Below are 23,441 nucleotides of genomic sequence, written 5' to 3'. Positions count from 1 at the left end.
TGGGAAAAGTAAATAATTTAAATCAAGTTAATCTTTAAAATTTAGTGTAGGTATTTCTACTTGCAAAACATATGCAAATATCATAGTTAATCAACTAAATAGCATTCTCAAGCTATTTAATGACTCTAGTAGTTTTTTCAATTGACAAAAACAATGATTAATTTTTAAAAGGACTTTTCAAAAACTAGATTTACTAAAATTATATATACCATAAAACTTATAATCAAAAATTTTACAAACAACTAACAAAAATGATATTGAACACGTGTAGTTCCGAGAGCAGTTTGTTGGTTGAAGCATCGTTGATCAGCAGCATTGCAGATATCAGTTTGACAATGTGAAGTCTGGTGTTGCCGAGTGGGGGTTCCAACATTCCGAACGTGCAAGCCATCGACTCTTTCTGTTAATAATATAATTTATTACGATAAAAATAATGTTTGCTGAATTGATACCTAACATTACATCTTATTAAGACTAAGCCATCGACTCTTTCTGTATAGTGGTTAAAATAATGATATACTTTTAATTGGTTAGTTTTAAGTTTTTTTTCTTGACATTTAATAGAGTTTTTTTGAAATTTATGACAAAATGTATTTTTTGCAAGATATTGTTACTCAAGTGAATGACTACTATACTTACTAAGAAATTAGGAGATGAAAGAGTAAGAAAAATCAAATAATCAAAAGTGTGACTAAACTGCAACACTAGTTAGTTTGTTCAATTGAAATTAAAACGGTTTAAAAAAATAATAAACGATGTAGTTTTTTATAAAAAATAACAACCATCCACTTGTACATTAAACATGTACAAAACTTTAAACAAACCCTTGGCGGATCCGAAAGCATCTTGACAAGTAAAATAAATTACACTAAAATCCAAAACTATTACAAATAACAAACAAACCCTCGGCGGATCCGAAAGCAGTTTGACGAAATCGGGCATCCGGGACTCCATGCCCTTCAGGGTTCTGGTCACCGAATGCTTCAGCCTTTCGACGTCCAGCGGGGTCAGCTCGGGGATGATGTCCGGGAACCTTAGGGGAGGTTGGTAATCTACATTTTGACTGTACATACATGTATTCAAGTTTTATGTGTTTTTCTAATTTTGTTTTTTGTTGTAGAGATGGAGAATCATCATTAAAATATATTAATATTATTACTATTCATAATATACAACAGTATTTAAATAAATTTTATTTGAGGAGATGTATAACCTACATTTTGACTGTACAAACATGTATTCAAGTTTTTATTTGTTTTTCTAATGTTTTTTGTTGTAGAGACGGCGATGTCATCATTAAAATATATTAATATTTTTTAGATGTTTTTAATTCTTAATCTAGGTAAGTTATTTATATTTTTTTAATGATATGTATTAAAGTAAATTTTAAACATTGCTTTTATTTTGTGGATAGTTTTTTAAGATCTGTTTGAAAACTGTTTGAAATAAAATGAAATACTTAATTTAAATTTTTAATTTCGAATTAATCTGACAAGCCATTTGTCTTTATAAATACTTAAGTTTTTCTATTTTGTTGTACAATTAATTATATAGTTGTCATAATTATACCACAAACAAGTATAAAAAACCACGAGTTAATGAGTTCAAATATTTTCTCATACTTTGTATCAGGTAAAGTAAAAAATTTAAAAACCAAAACATTTTTTTTTTATTTAAACTTTAAACAGTTTAATAATTATCTGATAAAATTGTTCATTGTTTTTCTGAGTTGACAGGTTTTAATTTGGTTTTTTGAACTTAAAAAATTGTACAATGCATTTATAGTTTTAAAAAAAAACATAGTGTTGTGGGAGTTTAAAAAAAATTTAATTTCTCAAATTTTCTTGTATTAATACTAACAAAAATCTTTTTTTTTTTTGATATTTTTCTTGAAAATTTCAAATACACAAAAGTTTATGTCAAATGTAAAAGCAAGTAATAAAAGTCGCTCAAATGTGTGAAAACAAGTATATCTGCATATTTGTAAACTTATCAACAAGTTAATTGCTTAGTGAGTAACTTCTTGACAATAGGGCTGTTTATGGGCGTGGTTATCAATATTTTAGTTAAACTTGAGTTTTAAAAAAAAATTTATTGATATTAAATTTTTATAACAACAAAGTTTTTAAGAATAATTGTTTTTTATTAGTTTAAAGTGTGCTATTCATCCTTTTATCGTGGTTATTAATATACTAGAAACTTGAGTTTTTAACAAAATTTAATCGAAATTAATTGTATAAAGGGAAAATTTTCCGATATTAACTGTTTTTCATTGGTTTAAACTGTGTTAATGACCTTTGATGGTATCAAATATTGACTTTTATGGAAAGTTTGAAATTTTCTGTGGAATTTTTGAATATAAATGAAGTTTTATGGTTCTTGTTGCAACTTTTTATTTTTTAGTTGTTTTTTTATTGATTTTAAATCACAAAAACATTCTTTTTTATTTAACTGAAGCTGAGAACAAAAATCAGCTAAATAACTTATTTTGTTTAAAATTTCGTTCTTATTTTTCCTAATGTTTTTTCTACATTTAAGCTTGTTATAATTTAATCTGAACCAGTTATTAATTCTAATTCTTAAGTAAAGTTTATGTAAAATTATTTGATTAATTAATTGTGGCACATTAAACAAACAATAACTAATATAAATTTCCATACTAGGCACAAAAATGCTCACAATACTTCGAATGATTCATGAGTTATATATTAATATGTCATACAAAGTTATATAAAATTTACAAACTTACAAAGTTTACAAATTTGCTAAATTGCTTTGTTGTTTGTATAAGTTCAGTTTGTTGATGTAACAGTAATTTTGTTTTTTATTGCTATCTACTTAAAAATAGAAAATAATCTTAAATGCAGTTTATAACAGAACTTAATTTAAATAAATAAAGTTGATAAAAAATTCAATCAAACACTTACCCGAATGTTTTTTTTTTAAATTTTTTAAGTTTGTGTACAAATTGTATAAAATAACTAAACATGTAGTTTAATAAAAATTTATATTTAATATAAAATAGTTCAATCAATATCTTAAATGCAGTTTATAACAAAACTTAAACTTTTTGTTATCTGTGTGCATATAATATTAACTTAGCTGTTAACAATTAATAAAATAATTCAATCAAACACTTACCCAAATGGCGCGGGTCTTCTGATTTCGAGCAATGCAAGCAACACACTGATTCCGTTTATTGTCACCGACTCATTGATGCCGAATTCGAACATGTTCTTTAACAACAGTTCGATTGTTTCTTGCCTATTATAAATTTAATGTTATTAAATATAAATAATTCGAACATGTTCTTTAATAACAGTACTATTGTTTCTTGCCTATTTAAATTTAATATATATAAATATAAATAATTCAAACATGTAACTTGATAGAAGTTAAACTGTTTATTGGCTATATTTAATAAATAAAACTAATTTGAACATGCTTCATAAGCTCATTTTAGTTCTTCAACAAGTTTAAGTCAGCTACTTCAAGTTCTAAGCGTTTCAAAACAAATACTGAGAACAACAATTAAGATTAATATATGATGCCAGTTTTGTATAAATAACGCATCTTTTTTATTTAATTTGAAACGTTTATTTAATTTCATTTATTTTGTAGAGTTGCAAGAATATAATCTATTGAGCGCTTTTGATTACTTAATAAAATTTCAACTGTTTTTTTAGATGGTACAATTTTAAACAAAAAAATTTTTTTTTTATTAGATTATCAAAATGATTTAAAGAAATTAGTGTCAAAAGTTTCCTTATATTTTATACAAAGTGCAATTTTGTGGTAAAAACCTATTTCCTCATTTAATTTTTAACTAATATTGTTTTATTTTTTTAAGTCTAAACAATACTAATTTTAAATCGATTTAATTTGGTTTAAAATGTTCAGAAAAACAAGTGAACCTATATAAATTGTTTTAAAATCGTATAAAACATTTATAATTATTTAATAATTTTATTGTTTTGTTAAATCCAGGGTTGCCACTCGTTTTTTCAAAATTTTTTCCAGGTTTTCAAATTTCTTCCAGGTTTTTAAAAGTAAACATTTTTGGGTCTATTTTAAGTTTAAATTTAAATTTAAGATAAGAAACTGTGCTAAATAGCATAAAAATATTGAAAAGATACTGTAAAGCTACTTAAAATGTGTTTTTTTTTTTTAATTTTTGGTAATGACTTAAATTTTTATCTATATGATAATTTTTATCTAAATGATAATTTTTTTGAGTCAAACCGAAACTTTACTACTGAAGAACAATGGTGGATTAAAAAAACTAAGGCAAAAATTAATTTAAACAGTGTTTTTAAGGAATAGTTTTAGTAACAAAAAATTGAAAATGTCATCAAAAATTTTTTTTTTTTTACCAAGTAAAATACTAGGGGATTTTTTTAATTGTTTGTTGTTTATAGAAATAGTTTATCGTAGTTACAGTAAACAAAAATAGTTTTCCAAAGTGTCTTTTTCTCAGTTTCTCAAATTGAAAATTTATATCAAACATTACTGACTAATCTCAAATATAAGTGTTCCATTAATTTTAAAGTAAAAGTATGAAGTTCAGTATTATAATAATATGGTAGTTTTTAGTTTTTATTTTAAATTTTGCTAAAATATTTAATTTACTTTCTCTAGTTGCTAGTATATTTTTTTGTTTTCTACAGAATTGAAAATATTTGTTTTTTAATAAACGAAAGATCTATTCTAAGTGGTTGTATAAGACTGTGACTGATTTTTTAATGGTTCTTACCATTTTTATTTATATTTACTACTGAAGATGTTAAAGTTCTTAAAAACTCAAGGTTTTTCCAGGTTTTTTGATCAAAATTCCAGTTTTTCCAGTTTTTTTTTTTTTCAAAATTTCTTAAATTCCAGGTTTTTCCAGGTGTTTTTTGCCTAAATTGTCAAATTCCAGGTTTTTCCAGGATTCCAGGTAAAGTGGTAACCCTGTAAATCTTGTAACAATATGTGATAAAACTTAAAATTCTAGTTTGTTTAGATTTTATGTCGTTTTTTTTTTTTATTAGATTTCGTTATCATAGTAAAGCTAATCGAAATATAGGACATCGTTGTGAATTTATTATTTTAAAATTATTCTTTTTTAAAACTTAACTTTCTCAATTAGTTAAATACTATCCAAAAATTACTATATATACCATTTATTGTTTTTTCAAAGTTTAATCTTAACCTAAAGTTCGAAAATGTTTGCTGGTTTGTTTATATTCATAATGTGTATATACATAATACTAATTTTACTAACAGCTAAAATATATGATACAGGTAGCTCTAATTTATCTGTTTAAAAGTTACCTACTACTAAATAAAGGATGTGTCATAGTAATATAATAAAATATAGTAAAATAAATTACTTATAACCTAATTAATAATATGAGTAAAAATAAAAAAAAATGAAACAATATTAAAATAGCATCAATTAGGTAATTTTACACAAATTTATGTGGCAGTAAGTAAAATTGTGTTTACTAAATTTTAAAGAAAAAATATTAGTTACTTTAAAGCAAAACAAATTTAAACATTCATCTATTTCCAGCTGCTTTTACAATTTAAATATAAAATGGTAAATGTTACAACTGAGTAAATAAAAACAAACATTATAACGTATTCTCGTTACGAAAAGCAAACAAGAAAAAGTTTTGACATTTGAACGTTTAAAAGTCATACAGAATAAAGTTTGCAAAAAAATTTAAGACCATTTTGAATAAAATTTAATATTGACTTTATTTTAAAAACGAAAAAAATTAAGTTTGCAAATAAATGGTAGAACATTTCAAATTAAACATAATAATTTGAGTTATATTTTTATTATAACAATTTTTACATTATTATTTGGTTATATTTATAAGCTAATTTTATTATACTACAAATAATTGACCATTTTAAACGAAACTTAAAATAGACTTACACGTAAAGTTAATTAAGGTTTAAATTTAATTATTTAAGTTAATACATAACATTTTCTAATTCTTTGAACCAAACTATTTAATTTAATTTTTGTTAAGTTTAAATGTCATCAAAATAAAGTTTTCTGATGCAAGAAAATAATAATTGACCGTTTTAAAATAAGCTCAATGCTGATTTGCACATTGTAATAAAATTATTTTAGATTAAAAACTTGCTTATATTAGCTAATTTTATAAAACTAATTATTTTAGTATAATATTACTATACTTGAGTCTTACAAAACTGAAACTAATTAGTTTTCAAATATTTTTATTTTTTAACTTTAACTGTTTTAAATTTAAGTTTAATGAAAATAAGTTAAAAATAACTATAAAAAGTAAAGTATTGTATAGTTTAAAAAACTTAAAGTACTATAATTTATATTCTATTAAACATTGCAAATTATAGCACTCGCTAGTATTTTTCAAATAATTGCACTTAAATACTTTAATACCTGAAACACAAAACAACATGTTTAAAAAACTGGCATTTTTCCAAAAGTGCCTTAACATAACATCTACGGTTCAGTTTTAACGTTACATTATAAAACAATAATACTATAACTTTCAAAACTTTAAGAAATAATTTATTGTGGCTTATATAAAATATCAAAACATTTTCCAGTTTTTCTAATACTACTGTATAAACTTGAATGCATATATCAATAATTAATAAATTATATTGGTTTGAAGGCCTAACAAACTCAGTTTTGTGAATGAATAAGCAATTTTTAAACTAATATTAGCATTATATTTATGCAAATAATTATGAAAATTATGCAAAGTCTAAACTGCTTAATGGAGTTTAAGAAAGCAAGTTTGTTACAAATTATTTAGTTATAAAACAATTAAAATTATGTTACCATATTCTTTATTCAAAAGTACAACATCTTTTAGCCATAACATATTAAGAACTACTTGTTTGTAAGTGGGAAACATTTTAAAGAAATTATTAAGATATATGAAACTATTAATGGTACTGAATATACTTTTTGTTAACTTTAATGCTCAAATTTATTTTTCAACTACTATTTATTATTGTCAAGAATCTAACATACACAAGACCAAATCGCTAATCATAAACAACTAATCACTTAGTAGCTCCAACCGTAGAAGTTATTCTTACTCATAGTAAATTGATACCTATGAGAATTAATTCTTACTATTTTAATTTAGTAAACTGTTTTGAAAATCAAAATTGTAAAATTATTATTTAGCAGCTTCTATGGTAGAATTTATTCTTAGGTACTTTACTCATAGTAAATAAATAACATTTTATTTAACTTCTTTGAGAAATACTCTAAATACTTTAAATTAGTAAACTCTTTTGAATGCCTTAATAGTAAAAACTTGGTTAAAATATTTTTATATACTTTCGCAATGCATATAAATCCCTAACAACTTTAAATAAAATAATTTTTATCAAAAAATCAATAAAAACCAACTTTTCAAGAACTTTCATGATGGGGTCCTCCTGGGCGGACTCCTGGCACGTGAACATGTGCTCCCTCGAAAGCCTTATGACGTCACAAAGGGACTGGGCGGCGTTCGTGTGAAGTTCCTCGTCGTGCTGCGGGTTGATGTGGTTGATCAGTCGTTCCACCAGTTTGTTCTCGCACAGCCACTATGAAAGAAAAATATGTGCAAAAATCTTTGTATACAGAGAGTATTTGTATGACAGTTTTTTGAATATCAAATAGTGTAATATGTAAAAACAGTGTATATGCTGTAAACATGTCATGGTTGTATTTTAGGCTACTATTTATGTCCTATATACATTTGTATTAGATAATGTATTTTCTGTTTTACTATAAGAATTATGTGGGTTGATGTGGTTGATCAGTCGTTCAACCAATTTGTTTTCACAGGGCCACTGAAAAAATACAAAGTGCAAATACACATTTCTACAAGATACTATAGCTTGCGTATGACGTAAGAATTGATAAATGAGTGTATGGTATATTTGATGCCTTATTGGCAGGTATATGCAATAATTAATGTGATTGAAACAGGTAGGTTAATATAAAAGGTTGTGTGAATTGTATGGAATTACATACAATATTAGTCTGGTGTGATACAGAGTAGTAAAAACAACTGTTTGAAAGAATGTATGGTGCATTTAAATAAATGGTTCAGTATTTATTTAACACTGTTTAAAATCAGTTGGATTGTAAATGGTTAAATACAATAACTATTGTTTTCAATAGAGTAATGATGCAAATTGTTGTGGACTTCATTTGGTTTATTATCATTAAAAAGCTAACAAGTATTCAATACATAAGTTAAAATGTAACTTTTTGACCCTAACTTATTGACAAGATTCATTTTAAATCAACAGAGCAAAACTGAAAGTTAAGAAAAAAAATTAACCACTTCGTGTTACCAATGTTTTTTTTTGTAAACCAATATTGATTTGAATGGTAAAATATGTGATGAAAAAATGTAGAAAAGAAATGTTCTTACAAAGGTTATTTCATTGTTATAAAACTGTCAATTTAATTCTCACTCAGCACATCTGTTGGTCATAATTTTAAGTTTGTGTATTGTTAGTGAATATTTGCGGTTATCAGTATGTATTTCAATATGTATTGTGATGTCATAAAGCAATTGCATTACACAGCTACTGTGATTTTTTTTCTTTTTTAAATTGCAAGATAACTTAAAATGTCTGCAAAAATAACCATTGTTTGTTATTGCATTTTAAATATAAAGCATTATAATTGTTCTTCCGTACAGACAACTTTATCTTAAAATAGATTTTTTTAAGTGATATAAAGCAAAATAACAGCTTGGGTTAGATTTTAAATAAAATAAAACTGCTTTATTTGTTTACAATTTGACCGTGACATTTAATGTGCAAATTTTACATGGTTCATTGGAGATGTAAAAGATTGAAAATAAAGTAGAGCACAATATTTTTTGATAAACTTGATAATGTATATCTCATTTTTATCTGTTTGGAGACTTTTTCAATTACAATTTAATGTTGTTAAATTTAAACGTTTTAATTACAAAAACGTTTATGATCCTTTTGAAAGTAGTATTAAATACTTTATAGTTTTCACATCAGTTAATGAATATATGCATTTAATAGTTATTGTGTGACAATAAATTATGTTTATAGTTTTTAAGCATGTGATTTTTGACTGCGTATGTGATATTGGTTGTTAGCATGAAGTTTGTTTTCTTAAATGTTCAGAGATGTGTACGTTTTTTAATAAAAACACATAATATTAATGTTATTTATTATCAACTTATCCGTTATTTTAAAGATATTATATTTTTTAAATAACTAAAAGCTTTGAATATTTTAAAACTTCATATATAAGCTTTTTAAAGTTCTTAAAAAACTAACAATCAGTTTTATTAACAACAAATATCTTAATTAACTTTTTAAGATATGTTAAAAAGCACAATTTAAAATAAAAGTAGTTATACTTTAAATTAAATAAACTTAAAAAGATCAAAATGTAGTTGTTCAGTTAAGTGTAAAACTGTATATCTAACTTCAGCTTAACTAAACATCAACAAGCTTATACTGAACAAAAATTACATGTAAGTATTTTTTAATTTGATGCGAATCAAAACTTTTAGAAAAAGTTAAAATAAAATTTGTTTTCACTAGAACGACACATGCTTTCTATGAGCAAATGTGAACAATGCAACGTATGTACAGGGTTACCACTCGTTTTTTTTTTTTAGGTTTTCAAAATTTCTTCCAGGTTTTTAAAAGTACACATTTTTGGGTCTATTTTTACTTTAAAGTTAAGTTTAAGGCAAGAAACTGTTTTAAATAGTTGAAAGGGTACTGTAAAGCTACTTAAAATATTTTTTTTAATAAAAAAATTTTGATGATGACAATTTTTTTTAATTTATATGATAGATTTTTTGAGTCATATTGAAATTTCATTACTGAAAATGTGAAAATTATTAAAATTCCAGGTTTTTCCAGGGTTCCAGGTAAAGTGGCAACCCTGTATATATTAGGGTTAATTAAAAAATAATAAATTAAATTAATAAATAAACAAATGACTTACTGTTTTATTCTCGTATGCCTGTTGGGTGAAAATATAAAATGAATTAATTTGAAGTGATTGAATTTTAAAAAAAGTTTTAATTAAAAATAACATGAATTTAGTCTTAAACTAAAATAAACTTCTTAAAACTCAAAATTAAAAAAAAGTTATTAAGAATTTTTAAATGATTAAACAGAAAACTTAGCTTGTTAAGGCAAAATAAGGAGGGTAAATTATTGCAATTAAATACAAATACTTTTCATGCACAATCTATTAGTTATTGCTGGTAGATCAGAAAACATTTCAAACAACAAACTCTTCACACTTTATCTTAATCTACTCAGTTAACGTTTTCAATTATTGAGGTACTTAAAAATACATCAAATTAAATTTAAAATATGTGCTTTTATATCAAAATTTTGTCTTTAAACCAAATACAAAAACTATGAAAATTTCAGTCCAGCTAAAAGGACATTCATATTACTGACTGAAATAAGATATTAAATAGTTATGGACTCATACTTTTTAATATTTAAGAGAGTTTCTTTTGAAATGTTGATTGGTCTACAAGAAAATAACTTAATTATGTATGAAATAAATGCCCTCTTCTAGTGTGTTTGTGAAAACTGATTGAAAATAACTAGGTTTGTGATGCATAAAAGCAACTAAACTACTGAACATCTATGAGTGATTAAAGCACGAGTGTGTGCATCAAAAAACATTAAAACGTGCAGCCTTTCAAACTTAAAAAGCAAATGAAAGCAGTAAGAATAATAAGAATTATTTGTTACTTACAAAATTAGTTATTGTTTTTTATCTTTGAATGCTTTATCTCAAAATTTCAATTTAATTCAAAATAAAGCATACTTAACATTAAGTGATTGCAATTTTAATAAATTTTAGAAAGAAGGTGGAAATTTTAAAAATAAAATCCATAAACCACAAAAAAACTCAGAAAAGAATCTTTGAAATCCTTTTTTCAATTTGTCTAAAAAATACTTAAGAATTGTGTTTGCAATTACTATAATTATCAGTAATTTTTATAGAAATTATGATATATTGTTGTGTCATCTGTGGTTGCTATATAAAAAATTATAGAAAAATTATACTTTTCATAGTTTTTAATGATTGCAAAAAAAAATAAAGTTTAATGATAAGTTGCAATAATTTCGTAGACTACTTTGATGTGGCAAAACCTTGTCAATAAGTTCTTTAGTGTCAATTTCATTGTCACAATTTCATTTCAAAGTCAATTTCATTGTCACATATTTACACTCTACTAAACAGTCCAAAAAATAAAGTACTTTAACTGATCATACTTTATATCTATTTAAGTTGTGTCATGACAATACTAACTATTTCTAGCTTGTCTACATAAAAGATGTTTTTCTTAATTCCGCCAAATTAAAGAAAAACCAACCAAAACACAACACAAATTAACAATGCAGTTTTCACGTCAGCACACACATATTTTGCCTCAATACTAACAGTTAACACACGTGCCTTCAACGACGGGGCTTCGATGCAGGTTACGAGCCTCAGAAGCATGTCCATCACCGCTGACGTGCCCAGATGCTTCAGTATCAAGCCGAGGTAGTCCTCCTTCTTCTTGATGTGCTCGAAGGTCTGAATTCAAAAACATTGTTTTACTACCACTTACTTTGTTTTAGAAAGTAAAGCTTTGTAACAGAGAAGTGATTAGGGGTCAATATTGCTACTTTGGAACTACTGGTTTTAATTAATTCTGATTTTATTAGGAATTTATAAAAACTTTGAACTAGCAATTTAGCAAAGATTTGTTTTCAATTTTAGTTTTTTATCTATAACATCCGATATTTTAATATAGAATTAAATATTATAAATTTTAAAGCGAGAAAATACGTCTAGATAGTTTTTGATATGGTAATGGACTTACAGTTTTTACCAAAATGTAGTGTAAAAATACCAAAATAAATGGCTCTTAAACGTTTTCCTAATTGAAAAATAACTTTAGTTAAATAGACCCTTACACACAAAATATAAAATTTTAAAGCTATGAATTTTTAATAATAAAACCTACTTAAAAAAAAATATAAAAACTTTAAATAAAACATATCTGTTTAAAGAGTAAATCAAATTCTAATTCTACTTGGAATGATTTATTTGTTGTCAGCTTATTGTTAATATAGCTAAAATAAATTACAAACAAAACAATATATACAATGACACTACATTATTACCACTATAATTTACATAATATTTATGTATTATCATAACAACCTGTTCGGGTTTTCTACCCAGCATGAGCCCCACCACTTTTGAAAAGAAGCTGGCAAGAAGTGAGTTGATTGGCGACGGATTCTCCAAGAATTTGAACAACTTCTCACGCAGAGGCTGAAGCATTGTATAATATAATAAAAGAATTTTCTCTTTGACTGATATGTATATAAAATTTATAAATTACAATTTCTCCCAAGAGGCTAGTTTGTTTGTTGGGTTACATAAGTTTTTTTTCTACCTTAAAAAAGTTTTAGGGAAATGCTATTTTAATTGATATTTCTGAAATGACTTTTTAAAAGTTTTTTTTTATATAAAACCCATAGTAATCCTTTTATAATATATAATTAATAAATATAGTTTTAATTTACTATATTAAATTTATTGATAATTGACATTACCACTGTTTAGTTTTATAGAACTAAATCAACAACTAGATTATTACTCAACAGAACTTTTTGAAAAATTTTATATATAAATGTTGAGGCAATACTTAAAAAACTTTTAATGTACTACCTCTGAATCAAGAGCGTTGTTGATCTGAGCAACATCAGAGGTCAAAAGTTCACAGGCAGTGTTGGAATGCTTGTATTTGATTGGTTCAGAAGAATCGTCTTCTTCGGTTCACTGATTGTCAGAGTGATCAGCTGATCCATTATCTCCGGCTTGCATATGCTAAGAAAAAAAATAAACTTATATAAAATACCTATATTTGCAAATTGCATCAAAAAAACATTCTTTATCAGTTTTAACACAACCAACTGATGCATTTTTCAAAATATTTGCAACTATTCTGCACAGGCTGCAAAAAAAATGTTTTTTATTTAATTGTATAAAAATGTCAAATTAAAAATAAATCTTTTTAATTTGAAATTACTTTGAAAAAATGAAGGGAAGCTTGCTTGGAAATAAAATAAAACCAATTGCTCTGAAACATTACTTAGATATTTAAATGTACTGAGAAGTTCACTATTATTGATTTCTTAACTTGCTACATACCAGTGGCAACCAGTGTTTATGTGATAAGGGTTAGAACTACTTTAAATACAGTTTGCATCTTTTCTATTTAAATGTTGTTTTATATCTTCTATTAGCATAAACTTTGTTTATGAGATTTTATTGAGAAATAAAATCAGGGTGGCACATGATTTTTGAGAAATTTATTTCAGGTTTTTTAAAGTACATACACGTTTTTGGATCTATTTTTTATTTAAGGTAAGTTAAAGGTTAAAAACTGTGTTAAGTTGTTTTAAAACATTAAAAAGATGCTGTAAAACTACTTTAAACAAAAAACAATATACAATATTAACTAAATATTTAAAATTAAAAAACAAATATAAAATATATAATATAAATAAAGCTAGTTTTAATAAAAAAAATATTTGATGGTGACAAAGAAAATTTATCTATATAATAGATTTTTCTTTTTAATCAAAATTTCATTATTTAACACAGTTTTTTTAAATGTGAAAAATCTTAATTCATGGTTTTCCAAAGTTTTATAGTGATTTTTGTTTAAAACTCAAGGTTTTTCCATTTTTTATAAATTTCTCAAATTACAGATTTTTCTAGCCTAAAGTGTCAAATTCCAAGTTTTTCCAGATTTTTGGAATTCCAGATTAAGTGACTACCCTGTATAACAGTAGATAAGATAAATCAAATAGCTCTGCACTCCCTATGAACTCATGGCATATTATATCAAAAACATTTATTTTTGTAATTGTAACAAACTTATATTAAATAAACATACTTAGTTATACATTCCAATTTTGAACCAAAACAACAAAAGCAAATGAATTTTTCAAGTATGTCAGTTTTTTGTACACTTGAGTTTTTTCAGCTTTTTAAATAAGCAAAAATAAAAAATATGTTAGCTAAAAACTTGGTTACGTATATAAAACGTGAATGTAAGGAACACTTACTAGTCAATGAGTTTAGGATTCTGGCCTTTACATTCTTGCAAGATGTCGTCATCATTCAGCACTTCTGCTAACGTCACGTCGGGCTTGTCTAAAGTGCTGTTTATTGTGCATGTGTTTGTGAACTTCCAAAACATTTTATTACTATTCTATACTTTTTTAAAACCTGTTCAAGTTATTTTTGTACTTAACTTAAGCTTAAATATTGTGTAAACAATTTAAGTTCCTAGCTTTGAAAGGAATTGCTTTAAAAATTGAAATTATATTTTTGGTACTTTATAAATGAAATATTATAGACCTCTAATATGAAAGGTTTAAATAGATGACAACAGTTATACACAAAATTTATATTTCAAGACATAGAATTCAAATATTACAAGATCATAAGCTTTTATTCACAATTAAAAATGTATAATACAGTCTTTATATATATATAAAAATTTTAATAATTCATACTGCTTAAGAAAATCTGTAAAATGATTTTTTTAATTTTCAATTAAAAGAATACTTCTATTGTAGAAAATCAACTAAATCATTTGCATAAGTCAACATGCTTAAGTATATAATGAGACAAGGACAAAACCGGTCTCAGTCTACCGCAGGCTTGTGATAATCAAACCTTTAAAGTAAAAAAAAAATTGATTTTTATAAAATTTAATTTTTTTATCTTTTTTTTGTTAACACATACTTGTTTAACATTGTAAGAAACACTTTAGGTTTTTGGGACTGAAAACCCATAAGTAAAGAGGCTGTAAGTAAACTTTCAGGGATTTAAAATATCAAAACTTGAAAATTGTGGTTTATTTATGTAACTTTTTTAATGAATGTGTTTAATAACTAAATGAACTTTCAACATTCAAGGAAAAATTACTTCCAGTTCAAACTTAAGTCTTCTTTTATTGATCAATGTAAATTTTGAAAAACAAAAATACTATTGACACCCCACCCCCTTATGGCCTGTTGGCTGCTTCTGGTTGTCCAATTTTTTTATGTTTTTTATGTTTACTTAATTTTTATTTTATTTGCTTTATGTTTGGGTAGGGTAACAGTTTAGATTAAAAGTATGGAGTTAAATTGGCCAGGGCCAAGGCTTAAATGTTATTTATAAACTGCTGTGTTAATTCTTTATCTTATTTCAATACTATATTTAATGAAATAAGTTCCTAAACCTACTACTGCAACCAACCAACCCCCTATAGCCTCAATAAATATTTGTAACTTCAAATCTTATGATTGAATAATTTTGCATGATTCATTTATTTCCACAATATTGCTACCAATACTTTTTTAGTATAATATTTGGTTCAACTTTCAAAACACAAAGCTGTGCTAACCAAGATAACTGTAGTCATAATTTTTCTATACAAAGTACTTCTAATAGTATCTCTTTATTATATTTCTGGCAAATTTAGTTCCAAAAAATTATTGATGGTAAAAACCATTAAGGTAGGCCACTCAATATACTTGTCATTCTACTTCAAATAACTGTTTGGTAAAACTTTTTTGAATTATAAAATCATAATAAAGTTTTTATGACCAATATATTTTGAACATGGCATTTACAAGAATAAAAATACAACTGTAAGATTTTACTTTTTTTGATTCAATTTATGTTTGAAACCTTTTATTTCTAAAAATTTAAGGTCAATCTAAACATCCTCATATTTAAACAATAAAAGTTCCAAATTGTTGAGTAACTTTACACAATCTTTTGATTAAAGGTATAGGGAGGTGAAAGAATATTTTTGAAATTTGTACTCATATTATACAGTTTTTACTGAGCTACAAGATCCTTTTTACAGATTTTAAAATTCAAAATATTTTTTTGAGATATAGCCGGTCAAAGTCGGGGGCAAAATAGGTTCCTTATGGGAGGCACAAACTAAAATGGCAAATAACTAGAAATCACTAAAAATATATCTTTCCTCCTACGTTTTTTGAGATAACTACCTGAAAATTTCAGGAAATGTTCCATGCAATATTTATAAAATTCTTTTGCAAGGAGTTATTAAGATAAAAAAACACAAGCCTATTTTTAATTCTTTTAAATTATAAAAGGAACGTTTCCTGAGAGTTTGAGGTCTCTAGCTCAAAATATGAAGGAGAAGATAGATTTTTGTGTTTTTTTTAATTTCCAAGAAAATTGACCTCAAAAAATATGTGGACCATATGTTTGTATCAGAAACTTTTTATAGAAATTGCAATATCTCAAAAGTTTAATAACATTTTATAATTATATAAAAACTGGCATGTAGTTTGTACTTCAAGCTTTCATATAGGATTCAATGTTATTTTAAAGAAAAAAAAATGTTGGACCCCCTATGCCCTTTATTGTAAATTACTTTAACTATTCATCTTTATATTCACTTAAAAAATGTAATATAGAGTACAATACATAGTTAGTACTTTAAAATATAAGCATTAGAACTCATATTTTCTTAGTAGGCAGACAACTTAGTTTGTGGTGGTATAAATTAAATCTAATTTAATTTTTGAAACAAAAGTTATTAAAGAGCCAACTTTTAAACAAAATTTTGAGTAAAGTAATAAAATCAATGATTTAGAAACTAATTTATATATTTATACACAAAAAGTTTAATAGCATAATACATTTAATGTCCACATGTAATTAAATTAACTAATTAACTATACAGGAGCTAATTTATTTTAATTTATTGTTGTTCCCATAGTAATACTTAATATGAGTAATATCATAAAATTCACAACAATTGTTAAGCTTTAGCTTGTATACTTCAATTAAAACTAAACTGTAATTGTCAATACATTTATCATAGTTTTATTTTTGTATATGTGTCAACCACTAGGTTTAGATCTTGCAATCTTCAACTCAGAGAGTTTTCAGAGGTATCATTATGACCCTTCCACCAGGCCGCATTGATATACAAAATGGTGCATTAAGTCAAACTTAATCTTAAAAATAACTTTTTATGGGCACAAGTAAATTTTGTACACATTTTTCACAATTAATGATGCACTCAATTAGCATGAGTGTGGACTGAACATTTAATGCAGTTTTTTATACAGTTTTGAAAAAGTGTCAAAAAACAACATGACACAGAGAATTTGTTTAATATTTCATTCTGTTCAACATTCTGTCTTTTTTACATCCGGGACCTGTTGTGCACACTATAAACTGGTAAAATTGCAACTTAACAAAATGGATTTTTAATGCAAGTTGTAAGCCTGCAAACTATATCGTGAGCTGAAAATTATTTTTAGCAAAACTAGTTTGTATGTTGTACTAAACTTGTATATTTATTACAAAGTATTTAAATATGTTACGATGGATTAAAAATCAATTAAAAGGTGTGATTTTTTATATACGCAAAAATACTATTTTATCCTTAAAATAAAAATATTTTGTGTCGATTTCAATCAACATTTTTAACAGTATATCTTCAATTTAGAAGTTTTAAACAATTGAATAATTTTTAAAAAACATATTAATCGTTTTTAAACTTGCGTAAGTACATGTTTAAACAACTAAAATATTTATTTCTTTTTAATTTGTTACTTAATTTACATTAACATAAATTATTGTTTGTTTATAAGCAAAAAATTGCTATAGTTTACCGAGTACGTTTGAAGTAAATAAATTTAAACTTTTGTTGATTTTTTTTTTGATGTAATTTTGTTTTAATTAGTTCTATTATTTTGAAGCAATAAAAAACCTTAATTGTTATTGTAGTGTTAAATGTATTGCCCTAAATTAATCTAGCTTGATATTTATTAAGATTTAAAAATACAAAATGCTGTTCAGTGTTCAAAACTGGTTAAGTTTAGTAACCGTGTAAAAAATAATAAAAATAAACGATAACTTGCACTTTCTAATTCATTAATACATAATAATTTTAAAGTTTTAACGAAACATTCAAAATATTTGGTCCTAGGACCTGGTGAATAAAGAACATTAGGCTATCGATTACCCAGAAATAACATTTGTGCAGGACGCTCTTTTAAAGTCATTCTAAGACATTAGGTTTGTCGGACAATAATTTATCATAACACTATTTAAAATCAGGAAGAAAAAACGAAGCACAGTAACGTAAAAATGTTTACAAAACGACAGAAAACAAACTCAAAATAAATGGTCCTAATACAAACAAACTCAAAATAGGTGGTCCTAATACGTGGTGTACGAAAAAACTTCTACTTATCGACTCGTAGATAAAATGTTTACTTTCAATATTATTGTTTGATTAATTTGTTAGAATTTTGAATTTTATATTACTACCTAATACTTGTACATGCTTGTAAAAGCGAAACTTTTTAAAGTTTTTTTGAATAGTTTATATAGCGAATATATATTGTATTTTAGGGTAGTAAGAAAGTTCAAATTCTTAATAATTATTATATTTAAATTTAATGTTTATTTATTTAAACTAAAAAAAATTTTTTAGGTCAAACAATAACTACAGACTCTTTTTTTTACACTTTTAAAATACATTTAGATATATGGATAAAAATGTTTTAAATAAAGTAAACTTAAAAATAATACTTTATATGTTTTTATATTTTAAGAAACAAAAAAATTAGAACTAGGTATTAACTAAAACTTTAAAACGATTTTTTTTCCTATATATATAACTTTTTGAGTTGTGGCTCTTGAAAAAAGAGCTAAGAATTTCAATTGTCGGAATTTGGAATATCGTGTAACCGTATTTTAGAAAAGTATTTAAAACTGTTTACTGTTTAATATTACCTAGCACACATGTGTCAATTTTATAGATTTTAATATAACTTAAAAATTTAGCTTCCAATAAAACTTATTTTTTTATTAAAAAATTTTGTTTTATTGGATGTCGAATAAGGCACTTATTAATGTTGTAAAACTAAAAAAAATGTTTGAAATAAATAAAAAAGTTACAATAAACTGAGAACAAATTTTATCTTTAATTGAAATACACTTAAAAATATTTTTTTTGAAGTTAGCTTGTTTTATAACTCTAAGTCTTAATTCAAACTTTTACATAAAACGTCTCCCAAAAATGTCTGAAAAGAATACAATTTCCCTTATTTTAGCTTATAACATATACTAAAAATGCTTTTTTATTTAGTTCAACAAAATGCTGTATTAATCACAAACTCTAGGATTATTTATTTATACAAAGTATAGTCCATTGTAAATAAATGTTGGATTGAGTTTCCGTTAACAAAGCTTTTTGGCGCCATTGAAAAATGGCTAAAAATTTATAGTTAAACTTTAAAAGAATTTTATAAAATGCTATACTTAAAAGTATTGTTAACGAAACTAGTGAGTGTAAAAATAAACTTTTAATTAATATAAACTAAATTTAATGGACTAAATTTTAAATATTTTTTGTAGGTATATGTCATAAATTTTGCTTTACTTAGGAGTATTTGGTTTTAAACATAAAAAAAGTCGTTCATCTAAATAAGTATACTTTTTCATTTTATTTAATATTTCTGATAAATATTAAGTACAAGTTTTATAGACATGAACTTTATTAAAAACTTAAAAAAAAATCATAACATGTTTTTTTTTTCTTTTACTAAGTTGTTTTATATTAAATATTTTTGAAACTATTATAACATTGAAAGTAAAAACAATTCACAATGATCAGTCTTTGTTTAAATAGAAAAAAAAATTATAATAATACAATATTTAATAATTCAATTAATTTTATTGAACACCTAAAATTTCACTCTTTTAAAATTTCCTAATCAGAATATCAGATTTAAACAATACTTAGCATTATATTTAAAAAAGTCATATGAAATTTTGAAATTTTTTTAGTAAACAAAATCTCTATCTAGCATAATACTTGAAATTTTTACAAAATCTAACGTACTCAAAATGGTATAATGTTTTAAGGTTTTTATTTATTATTTTCTGAGAAAATAAGGATATTTAAAAGATAAGTTATTTAATTTTTTTTTCAAAAGGTTATTAATATTATATTTATTTTCCTTATATCATTTTTTTTTATATTTTATACCACTACATGATTTTTTTTTTATTATCTTGCCTTTATTTTGCCTCAAATATTTAGATGCAATAGCTTTAGGTTAAAAAAAGTTTTGAAATAAATTTCTTAACAAAACTTCATACTGACTTTAAAAAGTACGTTTTTAACATATCAAACTTCAATAAATATTTCACTTTGTGTGCCATTTAAAGAAAACTGTTTTAATATAAATCTTTAGCTAACATAATTATTTATATAGATTAGCACATATGTGTAATTTAACTCAGTTTTAAAATCAAAATTATGCTTACACTTTTAATTTTACCTATTTAACATTTAAAACATTGAAATAACTTAAATAGTTTTTTAAAGCTGAAATTCAAATTAAACCTAGTTATCTTAATACAAGTTATAATTTTTTAAAAAATAATTTGAATTTTTTTTTTTTACTACTGTAAAATAAATATAAGAATTAAAGAAATGATTTAAAAATTTATTGTACTAAGTTTAATTCATTTTTATTATCGAATATAACAAAAGATCTAATTATTTTTAAGTATCAAATTATTTCAACAAACCTAAAAAAATAACAATTTTAGCTAAAAAACTACTTAAAGTTATTTCACCTATTATTAAACTAAAATAATTTGATCATTTTCTATACATTTATTTGTTAAACCATAATCTATTCCGACTAACAAAAACTAGTTTTATTTCTCGTTTTACTTTGATAGTAATTTTCTAATAATCAAATAAATACCTTAGGTGGATTAAATTAAACTTAATCAATTCTATTGTTTAAATGTTATATATAAACAAAACGACAATCTAAGTCCTAAAAAGATTAAAACAAAATAAAGAGTGAAGTTTCAAACTTTTACAGTTAGTTTTGTTTATTTCTCTTTCATTTTCGTAGATTTTTGTTTTTGGTATTTCAAAATAATCTAGGTAACTGAGAGATCTTACTTAAAGTACCGCTGCTTGATTTAGCACTGTTGTTTAAGTTTTACTAGGATTTTTGAAAATTGTTTTTTAAAAACTTATTCTGTTAGTGTGTTCTTAATTTAGTCTAAGTTGACAACGCCAATGTGCATTTTAGCTTCAAAACAAACAAAACTTTGATATTAAAAATAACTATTTTGAAACTGCTTTTAATTCAATTCATTTTACGCCGCAGCAGATTAACTCGAGTTACAAAAATAAAATTATTTAAATACTGAATAAACGTTTCTTTATTTCGACTTTAAACTTAAAGAGATTTGCCAATGAAATCTGGAATAACTGTGGTTATCTTTTGATTATTCAATAAAATTTTGCTTATAATAAGTTTTCCGCGTAAATAACTTTCAGCAAGTTCGGCTAGTGATAGTAATTTTTATGCTATATTCGGCCGTCGACTAGAAAAGTTGCCAACCCCTAATCTGATAAATAGTTGATTAAAGTTTTAAAGAACTAGTTTTTTAAATGAAAAGATTGACTAGCTTTAAATAATTTTAATCATACTAGTTCTGATAAATATATTAAATTTATGTTAGCATATTGAAACACAACTTAAGCAGTTTGAAGTTGCCAGCCCCTAATCTAAAAATATAATTCTAAAGTATTAGTTTACAAAAACAAAAAATAAACTAACTTTATTAAATGCTTTAATACTATTTATAAAAATTATATAAAATTAGTGCTTAAATTGAAAAACAAAATTTAGGCGGTTAGGTGCAAACATGTCACTTAGACTAGTAAAGATTGATTACGACGAGCTTATTCACATGTTGCAAAGATTAATTTTAAAGCAAAAAAAGCTGTTAGATGAAATTTTGAAATTCTTGAACACATCACAAGTTGAAGATGTGACAAAAAGAACAGGTATTTTTTTGTTCCAAACTATCTCACTTAATTGTTACTTTTTGAAAATTTAAGCGTTTTGTTAATTTTTGCTTTATAAATAACAAGATAGTTGTACTAATTTCAAGGTACGGAGGAAGTTAAGTTTGATGACACAAATGAATCTTGTGACAATTCAACTGCAACAAGTAGCGTTAGTGATAACAGTAGTGATGATACTATTGAAGACAATGAAAGTGAAAGTATTAATGACACTAGATATGAAAATAGTAATGAAGCTAAAAACGTTAGTACATATAAAACTAGTGATGACATTACAAATAATACTAGAGATGAAATTACTAATGATGTTAGTGACAATAAAAATCATGGTACCGATGACAATACAAATGAAAATAGTAATGACAGTAGTAATTTAATTACAAATGATGATAGTGGTGACGCTACAAATGATAAAATTTTGATTACAGCTTCTGATGACACTACAAATAACAGTGGTGATGACTCTAGCAATAAAATGACATATGAAAGTTTTGACAGTACAAATAACATTGTTGACGGAAATGTAATTAAAAATAGTAATGACACTTTAAGCAACACTAGTGGTGGCAATACAAATGACACTACTTATAACACTATAAGTAATGCTAGTGACAGCACAAACAAAAAAAGTGATGGTATTACAAATGACACTGACAGTGATGATATTACAAATGAAACTTCTGATAACACTACAAACAAAAGAAGTGATGTCTTTAGCGATGAAACTAGTATTGAAAGTAAAATTGATATTACTGATGAAGTTACAACTGATACTAGTGATGACAATACGAATAACAGTAGTGATGACGATTCAAATGAATTTATTAATGTCGTTACAGCTGATACAAGTGATAACATTACAAATAGTGACTCCACAAATGAAAACAAGGATGACAGTACAAATGCTACCAATGATGATGATGTTACAAACGAAAACACTAACTGCGCCTCAACTTACAATTGCAATGACATTACAAATGATAAATGTGACGACATTACAAATAGTGATACTAAAAATGAAACTACTGATGATAGTACAAATGTTGGTAATGATGAAATTACAAACGACAGTAGTAATAAAACTGCATATAAAATTAATGATGACACTACAAATAAAAACTCTGATCACACTACAAATTACTCAAATGTTTACAGTACAGATGACACTAATGTTAACGCTATAAATAATGTAAGTAGTGACATAAACAAAGTTGGTGATGACATTGTAACTAAAACTAATGATGTGAACATAAATGACAGTTGTGATTGCGCTATAAATGAAAATTGTAATGACAATTCAACTGCATTAAATATTATTAACGACGACAGTACAAATGAGACTAGTGATGTTTCAAATACAAACTTGGGAGACACAAATACTGAAAGTAATGATGACATTTCAACTGAAACTAGTGATGATCTTGCAAATAAATTAAATAAAATCTCAATTTC

General features: G+C 24.7%; 1 protein-coding gene across 1 annotated transcript in view; it reads right to left on the bottom strand.

The window, feature by feature from the left end:
* Positions 1–14,291, bottom strand: part of LOC145845556 (serine/threonine-protein phosphatase 6 regulatory subunit 3-like) — a 29,450-nt gene extending 15,159 nt beyond the window's left edge. The window contains 9 exon segments of the mRNA XM_082952747.1: positions 248–400; positions 904–1,033; positions 3,142–3,264; positions 7,409–7,587; positions 11,468–11,605; positions 12,239–12,352; positions 12,752–12,853; positions 12,856–12,910; positions 14,158–14,291. Coding sequence (XP_082808873.1) covers positions 248–400; positions 904–1,033; positions 3,142–3,264; positions 7,409–7,587; positions 11,468–11,605; positions 12,239–12,352; positions 12,752–12,853; positions 12,856–12,910; positions 14,158–14,291 — 1,128 coding nt within the window.
* Positions 14,292–23,441: the final 9,150 nt, after the last annotated feature.

Source organism: Thalia democratica, unplaced genomic scaffold (assembly GCF_965202585.1).
Source record: "Thalia democratica unplaced genomic scaffold, ktThaDemo2.hap1.1 HAP1_SCAFFOLD_80, whole genome shotgun sequence".
NCBI classification, from domain to species: domain Eukaryota; kingdom Metazoa; phylum Chordata; class Thaliacea; order Salpida; family Salpidae; genus Thalia; species Thalia democratica.
Note: the sequence above shows the minus strand (reverse complement) of the source record. Positions and strands in the feature narration are given on the sequence as shown.